Here is a 15,671-nt window from a genome sequence, read left to right on the forward strand (position 1 = left end):
TTCCTTTTTCTTTTTAATATATCTTTCTATCTTAAGAGTTTGAGGAGTGATAATTCCTGCCAACGCATTAGAAGATATGGTTGAATTCATTTATTCTTTCTTTAAGATCGGTTCCTAATGTATATTCTCTTCTTTTGATGTTTCTTCTTTTTTTTTCTTCCTCCTCTTCACAATTTATGTAGAATAATTTATTCTCAGCACACTTATGACCTTTAATGTATTTTCTATCACCACTGTAACAAAGTCATTTTGCTCTTTTTTCCTCCAATTATTGTGGTGTCAACTTTGTAGGTTGTGGAAGACTAAGAACAGCAACACTTCCATCTTTATAGTTGTGAGTGGTAAACTTCCTTGTTGCCATAATTTTGCTTTCGACTTTTATTGCCACCTTGAATGTCTTATCCAATGAATAAAATTCCCTAAGGTGAACCTCATGTTCGATGTTATCTTTTAAAGTCCATATGAAGACATCAATCATATGCTCCTCTAGAATATCAATTACCCTAATATTCATTTTTTGGAAGTTTTCAATGTGATCCGCCATTGAACCTTTTGTTTGAAATTTATCAATTGGCTAAAGAATGTGTTGCTCTTTGTATTTTCATAATGTGTTATCATTTCCTCCGTAAAAATTGACCAAGTGACAAGAGGTTTACGAAAACAAAACCATCTATACCATACAAATTGATTAGGTTCTAAATATAAAGCTACAATATGTATTTTTGTGAGGGTTGCACATCATGTAGATCAAAATATTGTTCCATCTATAGTATCCATGTTATTGGGTCCTTGCCATCAAACTTCCTTGCAGCAACATTTCCATCTTTATAGTTGTGAGTGGTAGACTGACTTGTTGCCATAATTTTGCTTTCAACTTTTATTGCCACCTCGAATGTCTTCTCCAGTGAATCAAGTTCCCAAAGGTGAACCTCATGTTAGATGTTATCTTTTAAAGTCCCTATGAAAACATCAATCATATGCACCTCTAGAATATCAATTACCCTAATATTCATTTTTTGGAAGTTTTCAATGTGCTCCACCATTAAACCCTTTTGTTTAAGAATTATCAATTGGCTAAAGAATGTGATGCTCTTTGTATCTTCATAATGTGTTATCATTTCCTCCGTAAAAATTGACAAGGTGACAAGGGGTTTACGAGAACAAATCCATCTATACCATACAAATTGATTAGGTTCTAAATATAAAGATGCAATGCGTACTTTTTGTGAGGGTTGCACATCATGTAGATCAAAATATTGCTCCATCTTTAGTATCCATGTTATTTGATCCTTGTCATCAAAATTCCTTGCAGCAACCCTTCCATCTTTATAGTTATGAGTGGTAGACTTCCTTGTTGCCATTATTTTTCTTTCAACTTTTATTGCCACCTTGAATGTCTTCTCCAATGAATCAAGTTCCCAAAGGTGAACCCCATGTTGGATGTTATCTTTTAAAGTCCCTATGAAAACTCAATCATATGCTCCTCTAGAATATGAGTTACCGTAATATTCATTTTTTGGAAGTTCTCAATGTGCTCTGCCATTGAACCCTTTTGTTTGATATTTATCAATTGGCTAAATAATGGGTTACTCTTAGTATCTTTCATAATGTGTTATCATTTCTTCCATAAAAATTGACTGGGTGACAAGGGGTTTACAAAGACAAAATCATCTATACCATACAAATTGATTAGGTTATAAATATAAAAATGCAATACGTATTTTTTGTGAGGTTGCACATCATGTAAATCAAAATATTGCTCCATCTATAGTATCCATGTTATTGGATCCTTGCCATCAAAATTCCTCATATCTATCTTTAGAATATGGTGATTCTTAAACCCCACATTGGAGTCTTTAAAATCATAATTTCTATTTCTTTTATCCTCATCATGATTTTCATGGATTACCTTGTCACCACCGAAAAATCTTTCTTGCAACAACTTTTTCAACCCTTCCAACATGACATTCATCGCATCCATGTCTACTTTAAAAACCTCCATGTTTCTTTTTATACCATCCATGTCATATTTTAAACGATCCATGCCATCTTTGATTGCTCTTTGTGAGAGCAAAATTTGTTGCACTTGGTCTCGAAATTTTGATATATCATGTTGCAATCTTCCTCTTCGTGCGTCATAGTAGAGCTTTCTGCGGCCTTAACAGGTGTAGAACACTTTTGTTTGGGAGGCATTTTATATTGATATCTATGCTTCAATATGCCACTTGAATCACTTCAAACTGATTTTTGAAACAAAATTTATGCCCAATATCCCATGTGACCTGATTATCAATTAGTTCAGTGGAGCGAAGTTGTACGAAGTGCCACATGTCACTGTTTTGACTTTCGAGCCTGAAAATGATACACAAAAAACTACAGTTCGTGCACTTTCAGCCATTTTTTACGAAATTCAAATCTGATGCTCAGAGAGAAAGTTATGACGATTTTCCCTAGGTCACATGTTTGAGATTGAATTCTAGAGCTTGCAAAAACTGTAACTTTCTCGGATCATATCTCTAGAAATATAGTGAACCAAGATCTGAAATTTTTACATGAAGTTCACCAATATTATGGCTCTACGTTGTTGCAATTTCAGCTTCTAAAGCCTCATAGAAAAAAAATTGTAGCAAAAATGCCAAGATGACTTCTTTGGAGAAGCGAAACCCTAGAATCCAAAGCTTTGATATCAATTGTTATGCAACCAGCTCGCAAAATAGAAGAAAAGATAGATCAACAACTTAAAAATTAGTCTCTTCGAGGGAAAAACCTTATTTACATTAAATAAATGAACAATTCTTGGATGATACAAATGATAAGACCTCCTTGGTATATATAGGAGTCTAAGGAGTCACAATATAATAAAAGCTTACATAACAATAATAATGTAAGTGAACAATAATAACAATAGTGGGCTTCTATGGGGCACAACAATAACAACATGGACGATACATTGGCACAACAATAACAATAAGGGACAACAATAACAATAAGGGGAATACACTAGTATTATAGGAACCTAACATTTGAATTCATGTGATATCTTTCATCTAATTTCTTTCAAATATAATGCTTGAAATTTTTTTAGACAATTTCAAAAGAGTTGAATAAAAAATCAATAACATAAAATATATACAACGAAAAAATTTCAAAAAATACCACTATTTTTGTTTACAAATCTTTTTCAAAAGGGTACTATTGGTTTTTCAATTTATTTAAATAGTTGAAAAAAAAATTACGTGAACACGTGTCTGCGAAATGCAATTGAAATATTGCTTTCCCAACTTCAAAAAATAATAAAAAAAATAAAAAATTGCATAAAAAATAAAATTTTAATATGAATAACTTAGTTCTCTCTATATAGAACATATATATATATATATATATATATGTTAGATTAAGTTATGTTATGTGAACACACACATACATCTTAAGATGTGAGAAAATTTGCAAGTATAAGCATTTCATTTAATGTAAAATTGATAGGATTATACGACACTAAAAAAATTTACAAAAAATATCACTAAGACAACAACATAATTCTCCACAAATTGTCGTTTTACTTCGAATCAAAATTCACAACGTTTATATGAATTTTGAAGGCTTCAATTCGATAAAAAAGTAAAATTTTGAATTTTCATTGCCACATTTGGCCCAAAAGTGTAACTCACCTTTATGTATTCACGCTAAGGTGGGGTCACCTCCACCAAAATTAGACAAAGGAAAAGGGGCCTTAAAACCCTCAGAGCCTCAACTCAACAAAGACAGAGATATTCCAATCCAATTTGATGATGAGAAAATGATTCTAATGCTCTCTTATTTGTAGATTTACTTGTAAGGTTCTTATCATTAAATTAATGTGAGGGGTTACAAATGCAACCCCCAATTTGGGTTTTTTGCCCCAACTACCCCAAAATTTACCCAATGTTGCTCCAACACATTAGATAGTGGGTCTCCCCCTTTATCAATGACTATAACATACGAGATTGGATAGACTATTTCGTCCTCCTTTGGGCCATTAATCCATAAGAGACATTACAAAATTGCCCTTCGGAAAATGACCACATCCCAAAGCCAAAGGCAAAGAAACAAGGACCAGAATCAACAACACGAGTTGTTCAATTATCAACAACGGAAGGAAGAAAATCATCAAAATTGGAAGACCCGTCAATATTGATTTGGTCAACAAAGAAGAAGGCTTCTTGACATCAACCTTGTCCATAAGGGCGGCACCTATAACCAATGCCAATCTAGTAAACGATGGACCATCAACACTAATGAAAGTTCTAATCGATGTTAAATGGAGCATACAAGCTCAGTAATAGACATAAATACATATATTTTTATTAATGAATGAATGATGATTTTTACATAGAAGGGCCCCTGGCTTACATATTGCCTCGAGTGCCTCTTGGCGAAAGAGCATGATCTTTTGATCATGCCCTTTTGCCTAATTAACCTATAATTAGGCCGATAGGCCTTCCTATGCATCAACAATTGTCAACACTTTTAACCTGAACCGTTTGATCAAGTTTGACAGTTTCAACCGTTGATTTGAAGTTCACTGCTTTTTCCAAATATATGAGTTGCTTTCTTTTCACCTCCAGCTCTGCGGTGCATTGAACCTGGCCCTTTGAGTTGCATTACTGCTTTTTCCAATTCTTTTATCTCTGGAAGATATTTTCATTGTGGAAGATATTTTAGATTTTGAGGTCGAGAAAGCATTTCACGAAGCAACTGAAGCCACCGCCTATAGATTCATTATGCCTTTCCCTGTATGGAAGGCAATGAAGTTGTTGGGCATCAGAGTTGAAGCAAAGCTCCAGGGGTCTCTGCGAACCATTGACAAATTTGTTGAGCAAATAATTGTACACCGACGAGAAGAACTCGCGAGTGGTACCAGTCATCCGTGGGTTGTTACGTTGTCTAATTTGATGCAAATGCATTTCGACGATGATGGCCACGCTTTGTTATCTGATAGAGATCTCCGAGATATGTGTATAAACTTCGTGCTTGCAGGGCGGGACACTACTTCTGCTGCGCTCTCCTGGTTCTTTTGGCTTCTCATCCAACACCCAGATGTTGAAGAAAAGATACTGCTAGAAATCTGACGGATCTTCAATCTGTCACCATCAGATAATGATTACAATTCCCACAAGGGTTTTGTCACGGAGGATCTCAAAGAGATGCATTATTTGCATGTTGCGCTGTCTGAAACCTTAAGGCTGTACCCGCCCGTTCCGCTGAATGTCAAAGAGTTGGCTGAAGACGACCTCATATTGCCTGGCGGGAGAGTTTTGAAGAAGGGAACAGTCGTTCTCCAGGCCATTTATTCCATGGGGAGAATGGAGAAGATATGGGGAAAATATTGCAGAGAGTTCAAGCCTGAGAGATGGCTCCAGGATGGAGTGTTTACTTCACAAGATGGTTTTAAATTCCCAGTTTTCAGTGCACGACCAAGGGTGTGTCTAGGGAAGGATTTTGCTTATCTGTAGATGAAATGGGTGGCGGCTTCTATACTGTCTCGATATCGTCTCAAATTGGCGGATGAGAATGTTGTTGCTGCACCGAAGTTGGGGCTCAGTCCCTTCATCAAGAATGGACTGCGGGTGACTCTCCATCCCTGATCCGAGTAGAAAAACCAGACAATATAGGTTATAATAGTAGTGATTTATGGTTTCGTTAAGGTTACCTAGAGTTCCATTTGGTTTATTTAAAAACCGTTCGGAGACTGAGCAGTGAGATCAGCTTCCCCTTAGCAGAGCTTGATCACATCATTAAGTTTTTTATTTGGCGTCATTCGCTGACAGAGCAAAAAAATATTTATTACAGCATACTCTTCCATGATGAATAACATATTCAATTCTATGGTTAGTTTGGAATTCTGGTTCAGGTCTGAGGGTGGGGTGATGTCTTTGATGTTCAGGTGCATATTCTTTACTTTATATCTTTTAATATTTATGGCATTTTTAAAATATTTTGTTCTGTTAAAATTTTACAGAATGTAAAATTCAACTATTACCGATACTCAGTCCAAACCTTCACTATTTTTACTCTCATTTAGCCCGATTTCTTGTGTTTTCATTTTTCCCGACTTGAATCTAACTTTGTATTTTCTGTTAATTTTGGAAAGTGCATGTTGCTATTTTTGAATTTCCTTCATCTACTTGGTTTGCCAAACCAATAGTTTTCCAATGTTATTCGTTGTAATTTTTAGAGAAAATTCATTTTCCATGAGAGTTCACGGTTTTTCCACTTTCGTTGTTTCCAAAGAGTGTCTTTATCAGACAATCTTCATTAATATGTGTTTTTTCCTTGCCTGAATTCTATGGCCACAAATGCATTTTCTTTAACCGAATCTGCTTCCTTCTTATTTCCTAGTTCTTTCTTTCTAGTTGTATTTATAACTTTAGGCTACCAATTTTACTTGAAGTGGAAACTTCTCCACTTTGTCGAGATTGAATATGCGACTCTTCTGGGCCACGACATAATCCAACAAAGGTAAACGAATATCAATGATTTCCATTGCTTTCAACATAGCATACCAATCAGAGTCACGCAGTTACAAGCATCAAGCTCAAATACAGTTGATTACGACTATACCAGTAATGAACCATACAAATCAATGGGAAACACTACGCCTGGAAAAAAGCCTGCGATACTAGTTCCAACATAACTCTTACTCGATCAGCTTAAACATGGTTACATATTTAGCTCAGTCTATCGTATTAGCTAAGGGTTCATGTCATAAGATAAGAATAGTGATACCTCTATTAAGTACTACGATTTCCATATAATCTTCCTAACGTTATGGTATCAGTAACAGATACTACTTAATTACATGATATGTGTGTTATTATCAACCCCATATGTTCTTTGTTGGTATTGTATGAGAATCTTGGTATCCATTTCATGCTGACATTTCTTTAAAGAAAACGAAGTGCCGTGTTTGGAGATTTGTTCGCAGTTTTCTCAGCCCGCCACCACCTTCGGATCCGACTCTGTATGTCTTAGCTTCGAAGATATTTTGCAGAGGAAATCGCAGCTATAGGCTCTTGGGCGGGATACTGCCTGCTTTGGCTCTTAAGAATGGGGAGGCGGTGGTTTTTGGGAGCGGGGATGCTAAGAAGAAGAAAAGTCCCTTGAGATTGAAAGCCGAGCCAGAGGATTTTCGCGGCTATACTCCTCAGTGTAATGATCGAGTTTCACCTGCTAATAGTGGCAGGATTTGGTCATAGGCGTCCATGTTTGACGATCTAAATCCCACTTAAGGGTTCATAGCTTTTTCTTGATAGTTAATGGCGGGCCATTGGAATTAGGATTCTTGTTTCTTTTCTGTCTTGTTTGCAACGCCATCCAAAACAGAGTACTAATGTGGAATGGAAAGCACAGTGTGACCCTTAGATAGATTGTATTTGGAATTGGTTTTGAATTGGATTTAGTCTGTAATGTTGTATTATGAATATTTTTAAGCAGAAGGTCATGTGCAGTGAGAATTTCTGCACAAATGACTTGTAACTTTGTTCTCTTTTTCACTTCCAGTATAAAGATCTTACATTCCCAGTCTGTACTGTCTCCTATATCTTTTACCCTATTTCATATTTAATAAACTGTACAATATCAATAGCAGCGAAGAAGGTGGCCCGACCTTTTATAAAAATTCAACAATTCCAACTTCATAAATCTATCGGCCTCTCTTTGTACCTTTTGGTACAATTACTAGTTACAAACTTATCAATTTTTTACATAACATTAAATCAATAATCCTCGTTGATGTTGACGACATAGGTCCAGTGGAGGTCAACCCAAAAACAAGTCAATCATCAACAACCAAACAAAGAAGTTGATCATTGTAGAAGAGGAACCATAATAACTTAATTTTGCAGGGATTCAATATATAATGAGGTTCAAAAATTCAAGAAGGTATTTAGTGGGTTTTGCCTAATTTCTCGATCCATTTGATTCAACATGGCCACCAAGAATGTATGATGTGGTTGTGTTGTTCATCATTGGGTTTATTCACTAAAAATGTTAGCTCTCCAAAGGCGTGAGGGTTTAGTTCTAGTTCAATCATGCAATTCCTAGTTTGGGCTTGTCAACTTTGCATTTTCTAACTTTGTTGTAACTCATCAATATTAACGAAGTCCTAGAGTTTTCATTCCCATTATGCTTTTCTCCAACGGCAACTTGTCTTTATATCTTTATGCCATTATTGTGTTTTTTTTTTATATTGGGTTTACTTTTTGTACACATCTTTCTAAAGTTTTACCAATGTATTAAAAGACTGATTATGAGTGAGTTTGTAGAGTTAGCTCCACTAAAGGAAATCCTTGAGGTGGACCATATCGACTCAATTGGTCTGAAATAAGTTGACTCACTTACCATTTTGTAAAATCTCATTTGTCAAGGAAATCCTCTTAGCAAGAAGTCATGGCTAGCCTTGAATCTACAAAATATTATTATCACTCCAACCAAAATTAATGTACAAGGGACCTTTGTCACTCCAAGTATATGGATAATGTGGAAGTTTATCAAGCCCTTCTTGAACTGAAAAGGCCAAGGTTTCAAATTTGATTTTTCCTTCAATCGACATTACTTACGGTATCGATTGATGGGGGAGTTAAGGGGGTGGTTGGAACCATAGTCACCCCTACGTTTGGCTCGTGCCTCCCTCTATTCAACTATCGCAGCAAATTTCTTTGTAGGCGACTTTGATGGTGTCATTTTGCAGGTGTCTGCATTGAGTTGTTTGGCTTGGGCTTTGTCGAGTTGTTGTTGTGTTTCTGCTCCGGGGTTTGTTGACCCTACCTGTAATGAGCAATTGCCCATTTTTGGGCTTTGGTTTGTTGACCAACATTACAACGATGGGTGCCCATTATTGGGCTTTGCATGTTGCTCCCTTCAGGGTCCTACAACAAGCCTGTGTATCTAGCTCTTGTTTTTTCATTGTCTTGTGGCCTCAGGGGTTTGGCATTTTTCCTGACTTTGGATGGTGGATTTGTCTGGAATGTGCTCAACGCATATACAAAATGTTATTTTCTTCTTTGTTGATGAATAAAATTACACGTCTTTTTCTACGGAGAAAGATTAATAAAAAAAAAAAAACCATTACTTACAGTATCACTTATCCTTTTGAACAAAAGTAAGGTCTCGGTCAAGAGAGTTGGAACTTAAACCTTTGATTTTTCAAAAGGTGTATTAACATAAGAAAGGATAGTTTTGACACTTATGCTCAAGACTTAGTCTTTTGCCTTGCATTGAAAGAGCAATTCACACTTGCCAATCACAACAAGCCCATCGTTGAATAGGTTGAGTTGAATCCTCACTCCTTAAGTTTGGCCTACAATATCCAATCACTCGCTAGAAGAGATGGAATTGGGAGGAGGAGAGTAAGCCTTTTAATGGTTACATGTGGCTCTTCTCTAAACCTATGTTAAATGTTCAATTAGACAATATTTAGAGATTGAAATATAAGCAAACAACTTCACTCTTCCAGTTGCATAGTGTCTAAAAACCCCTAGTTGAACCAAGAAGGCTTGCTTCCCCTAGCCCCTCATCCTTTGGGGACTTGCTATTGGCTATCGATTGGTTCACCTAAGCATCCCCCAATGCAATTTCTCGTTTTCTAGTCACCTAAAAAACCTCAAACACTTAGTTTGGTTTTATTTCTATATCAAATCAACTTGGAACTAGGCCACTAAAATTTGTGCCCACTTCCTCCCCCCATCCCAACACTCATTTCATAAGAGGCCACCCTTTTAGAGATAAATGCCTTGGTTAGTTCATTTTCAAACAACACTGCATCTCATTGGAATTTCAATCATATTCCTCATCTAAAAGAAAAGGAATGCACCTATGTTTAATAAGGCCCAACATGTACAACTTTCTTCTTGGGAAAATGGTTCAATGATTTGCGCAAATTTCTATATGAATATTATTGTATAGGTACAAAAAGTGGAGTTAGATGTGTTGTCTCTCTATGTCAATTGCATGAGTATTATGTCAAATTTGTTTGTGCCATTAATAGGTGGCCTCTTATGGACTCTCATGTAACAATTGTGCTACTCCAAGTAGTCATAGGTCTCTAAAAAATGGCCAAAACATAAAGTTCACTATGGTATACAAGAAATACAAGAGCAATGCCATAGTTGGCCTCATAGCTCATCCTCCCCAATGCTACATAAGAATGATGGATGGTGGTCATTATCCTAAATATTAAGCTAGCTAATGATGGATAAGGTTTTGTGAAAGGATTTGTTGATGACCTCCTCTTGTGCCTTAATAGCAAGGCTTTATGGTTGCTATATTTTGATGCTAAGCGACATTTATGGATAGTCAATATAATGTTGAATGTCCCAATAGCAATTTTTTATTAGCATTTTAAACTTTATTAGCTTGTAGCATCTACTACACAACCCACTTTTTGTATAAATGTACAAAACATACATTATAGATATTATTAAAATTAATAGTTAAAGGAAGCGTCATACATAAACTTTTCCAACAAAATCATCATAATCAAAATCACAACTAATTAAAGCAACAATCAATAACACCCACCTTCCTTCAAATGACAAATTGACTAATTTAGGAGAAATCTCTCTAGTTTTATTCATTCAATCATGCAATTAAGATAGCAATAATTTTGTATTAACTCAAATACATAGGGGATGCCTATGCCTTTTTCATAGGAGGAACTACCCACCGTATGCTTGGACTTCAATATTTGTAATGGTCAATAATAACTGTGTTAATTATTGTTTGATATTTCACCTATGACGTAATCCACCTTTGTTTACCATGTTCTAAATCTTCAATTTTGTTAGGAACTACAATCAGTACTTTGAAAATAAACATATGCCACTGCTTGCTAGGGGGACCTAACAATGCCTACTACACCTTCTTAGAGACATGATTTACCTTCATGATCCATGTTCTGAAAGTTCAATGTTGTACAACTACCATTAGCACTTTAAAAATAAATACATACCACTCCTTCTAGTGGATACCTAATGGTACACACTATCTAGAGATAAAAAAAGATGTTAACTACATAGAACGTAATCATCACTTGCAATGAACGAGTAGTCCAAACCTTCATCCCTTCAAACCCAGCTACCCTACTTCCTTTCGCTAGGGTAAGCGAGTGAGGCTATCAGGAGCCTATCTTCATTTAATCCTACTGAATCTAATGACAAGGAGTGTAATATTGTTGCAATCTTTAAAGGTGTTGTGACTATTAAGGCTCTTAATTTCCCTGGTGATGAGGAAAGCATATTCTTGCAGTTTGGCCATCCAAGCTAATGGAAGACAAAGCATATAGCAAGTTTCACTAGTGACCAAAGATGGCAGGCAGACATCATTTACCAGTCTTTGCTTGATTCCAAGCAGAACTAAAAACTATATGGATTGAAGCCTTTAAGGTTGGATCATCAATTGCAGCCGCATCAATTCATTAACAACCTGGAGCATAGAACCAAAGCCCAACTGCTGTGGTTCCAAAAGTAGCTAGAAATATTCTTAAATGAAGCTTTCCTATCAAGATTTGACGCCCAGAGTTGTAGCCACGTCGACCTTTTGACAGACTGAGAATGAAGTTGAATCATTTTGTTCAACAGGGTTGCCATTTTTAGCAATCTTGCAAGCTGGCTTTTTAACTTACACAGCCATATGCACATTAGGCTTCAATGGATTGGGTCAAGGAATTCCAATGAGACATGGAATGGATTATAGACAATGAGGAGCCTCTTCCCCCTCGGAGGCTTGACCTTTGCATATGCCTCCAAACACTGTGACAAGCTATTGTCTCATTAAACTCCAGTCCTCAAGAATGTTTTCCTTGATGAAGATAGAGATGGCATTAAACTCCAGTCCTCAAGAATGTTTCCCTTGATGAAGATAGAGATGGCATCGCAATAGAAGTCTTAAGGTGAAATGCATCAGAGACCATTCAAAAGTAAAAGCTTGTAATCTCCTCATACATCAAGACATTCTAAGAAAAAAACGTGTTTAGGACAGACAGACATAGAATCTCTACAGTCAGAAACATGGGATTAAACAGCATTTGCCAAACTGTGTTTTCCTGCTATACTAATAAAATACCCCACTAAAAATGGCCAAAGCCAAAAGATATATTCCATAATTTATTATGAACCCGATGTTAACTTATAAGCAACAAGCTCCGGGATTTTCCATCAGATGTTATATTTTTGGTTAGCAAACAATAATGGGAACACGAATAGGATCAAGTGATCAGTATTGCAAATTCTCGCAAGAATGAAAATAAATTGTTTATTGTTCTAAGAATGCAACCCAACTATTGCAGCTGATGCTTTTGAGACCAGGTGTTAAAGTAATTTGTGAACAATAATAAATCCTGCAACTAATGTTTCTGAATCGAAAGTACATAGAACTCTGTGATTGCTTATTTTATTTGCAGCTGATGCTTTCCCTTGTTTTTCATGTCAGTAACAAAGTGTTCTTTTCTGTCTGGGATTTATGCAAGTTGGAAATGATAATATGCTCCACTTGCAGACCGCAGCATACCATAGAAATAGGCTTTTGCTGTTAACCCTAGATAATGCAGACCAAGGTGCCCACAGGAAGATAAGTAAAGACAGCCAATGCATGGAGAATTTACAGAGGAGACCATCTTATACATACAACTTACCATGCAGTAGTAAGAACATTTACTGCTCCGATTCAGAGCTGATTAGACTTAGGGCCCAATCATAACCACACACTCGTTAGGTGCCCGTGTTCTGTCGAGGGCTCGGGAGGTCTGAACAAACCATAATGTAACAAGGTACAGTCCTCATGACCCAGGGAACAAATGTATATGCGTAAAAAATTAAAAACAAAAATAAAATAAAATAAAATAATCCCTCTTACGAGATAGCACTGTATGTTGCATGAATATAAATCGACGTATTATATGTTTGAACCTTATTGCAAAATAGGCCAAAAGAAAGATGTGGGAAATGATGTATTGGTTCAGTGCAATAGCTCTCCTACAGACATGAATGTGAATTCGACATATTATACGTCTGAACTTTATGGCAAATAAGCCAAAAAAAAGATGTGGGAGATGATACATTAGTTCAGTGTAAGAGCCCTCCTACATGCAAATACCTGTATAATATTTTCTGTGAACAGAGGTTATATAGAAATAGATGTTCGGCATGTGTTCGTCAACAAAACAGCATATGGTTAAATCACTATTTTAATTAAGTACAATTTCATGCGACAAATTTGAGAGCAAGGAATCGTCCATGCTAAGTTTTAATGCATAACCCTCTAACTGGGATGCAATATCTATATTACGTGTGTGGCTTATGAAATACAATATATGTATACCATTAAATGGCCAAAAATGCCCTTTTATGAAATGTATATCTGCACTATTGAATGGGTAGAAAATGTCCATAATTGAATGGAGCTTGATGGATGTCACAGATGGACGAAATTCTTCTACAGCACGAGCTGAAGCACACACGCACGCAAAAATAAAAAGCATAATAGATGTGCAGCTAAATGTTCTGTGTAAAGCTTCAGAAAACATCGTGATTGCCTCAAATCCTCTGTGATTTTAATTTCTGGAAGGAACATAACATTTTTTTGATAGCACGGGGCATAGAACCCTAGCTCTTATTTTCACCAAACCCTCGAGTTTTTTTTGCAAAATAACGAATCCATAATGTTCTGTGTAAAGTTTCAGAAGGCATCGTGATTGCCTTAAAGCCTCTGTCATTTAATTTCCGAAAGGAAAAAAAACATTCTTTTGATAGCACAGGGAATAGATCCCCTAGCTCTTGTTTTCTACAAACCCTCGAGTTTTCTTTTCAAAATAACGAATCCATAATCCCAATAAAACATTAAACATTAAAAAATGTGAACTACGATTTCCATTACCCCTCTTCCCTTCCATTTTCAGCCTCAGGAATACCTATGCCGCATGCAAAAAATAGAATAGTTCTGTGAACCCTAACTGAAGGTCGCCCCCTCCGATCCCGCGAAAAAAAAATAGTAAATAATCCCAAACCTGAATCTCAGAAGGCGATACCATTGGACTCAGCCTCCATGTAGTGATTACAGATCCTCTCCATAACCTCCCTCCCCTTTACGCTGTTCTGCAGGAATTTTTCGGCACAGCGCTGCTCTACTTTCTCTGCCATGGACGCCAGAGCCGAGAGAGTGGCGCAACGTATGCTCGTCTCCTGCTTGAAGAGCGTCCACTGCGGATGCTGAGGATGCGGGGCGAACGAACATTTCTCCTCCACCTCGATGAAATTCTTCAGAGTAACATTCCGCGTCACCATCTCCATCGAACGATTCTTGATGTCCACCACCGACGACTCAACGGAGTGGCACACGTTTTGACCGATTACCTTCTGCACCCACCACGGGCCGGGGGTATTCACCGTTATCAGGCGAGTGCTGTACAGTCTTCCCGAGCCAAGGTCAAGGGTTCGATTCACGGTGTCCACCTCCACGATGTGGGAAAGCGTGGATCTGTTCTCAGGATCCGCGAATTTTCTCCAGTTTGCTGCGGTCACCCGCTCCCAGGGATGCATGTAGACGTGCTCCTGTGTATATGCCTTCACCATTTTTTTTTTGCAGTTGCAGACCACCGTTTCCCCCGACGCCAATCGAAAAGATGGAACCTCGTTCAGCGGTCTTCAAGAAGGCGTAAATGTCCGATCAGCTTTCGCTTCTTTAGCAAATATGACGCGTGTATTATAGGCTTATCAAGCTAAGAAATTTTTTTTCCCTGCTGAACGAGTCAAAGTTTGGCGTCTGCAACATGGTATATATTCCCAAAACAAAGTACTTGAGAATTTTTTCATCTGCAGGTACAAACCCATAAGAACCCATAAAAGGAAGACTTTCGTTAGCACTACATTACGTATTGAACATATTTGCAACTCAATTACAGTACTACTACATTAATGCCATACCTTTTTTTATCACTTTTACTGTGCATTACAGTAACTCTTGAACTTGAGCCATAATCTTGATGGGAAGAAGTCAAAATCAAATCCAAAGCTCAAAAATAAGTATACCACTTTTACTTTGCCTTAGTATAAGGCTTCAACCCCATCCATAATTTGGATGGGAAGAAGTTAAAGAAAGTAACAACATAAATAAAAACAACAATATGAACATTTTAGTTTTAGTTTTATTTTTAAATTTATAGATAATTTAAGTCAATTATTTCAGTTTCATTTTGAGATCGGTTAAATTTTACTTCTATTTCTTCTAGTACCAGTGCATTAATCGTCTATTAAATTTATTTTTCATGTTTCAATTTTAAATTTTCAATCTAAATTTTTTATTTTCTAAAGTTGAACTTACTATTATTAAACTCCTTGGGTAGCATTTTGTTAGATTCTATAGAGGTTAGTTGTTCCTTGTTGAGTTTCTTTACATTTATTTGTTTTCCAAAACAAAACAAAAACACAACCTAACAATCTATTCCATTATCTTATAGCCAAGTCATAGGTTCAAATCATGTTGTGGTGCTTGTGTAATGAACAGCTAAAAAACAATTCAATATTCATTGATGGTAAAGAAAACAAATCAAGCAAAAAACTACTAGACCAGTCAATCGTATTCTTCTCAAGAGACTGAGACTTGAAGCAAGGGAGCACATAAAATATATATGTGTATCATAC

General features: G+C 36.5%; 1 protein-coding gene across 1 annotated transcript; it reads right to left on the minus strand.

Annotated features, from left to right (window-relative positions):
• Positions 1–13,563: 13,563 nt before the first annotated feature.
• On the minus strand, positions 13,564–14,784 carry LOC149154237 (uncharacterized). Its single transcript, XM_089441059.1, has one exon. It carries the CDS (start codon positions 14,601–14,603, stop codon positions 14,046–14,048), a length of 558 nt encoding a protein of 185 aa, XP_089297185.1. The 5' UTR covers positions 14,604–14,784; the 3' UTR covers positions 13,564–14,045.
• Between the last annotated feature and the right edge of the window lie 887 nt (positions 14,785–15,671).

Source organism: Pinus tabuliformis, chromosome 9 (assembly GCF_031772625.1).
Source record: "Pinus tabuliformis cultivar Carrire ecotype Pingquan chromosome 9, CPIR1, whole genome shotgun sequence".
Classification (NCBI taxonomy): domain Eukaryota; kingdom Viridiplantae; phylum Streptophyta; class Pinopsida; order Pinales; family Pinaceae; genus Pinus; species Pinus tabuliformis.

Excerpts from the sequence above, each read along its gene's own strand:
- LOC149154237 (XM_089441059.1), bottom strand. The coding sequence starts at position 14,603 with ATGGTGAAGGCATATACACAGGAGCACGTCTACATGCATCCCTGGGAG.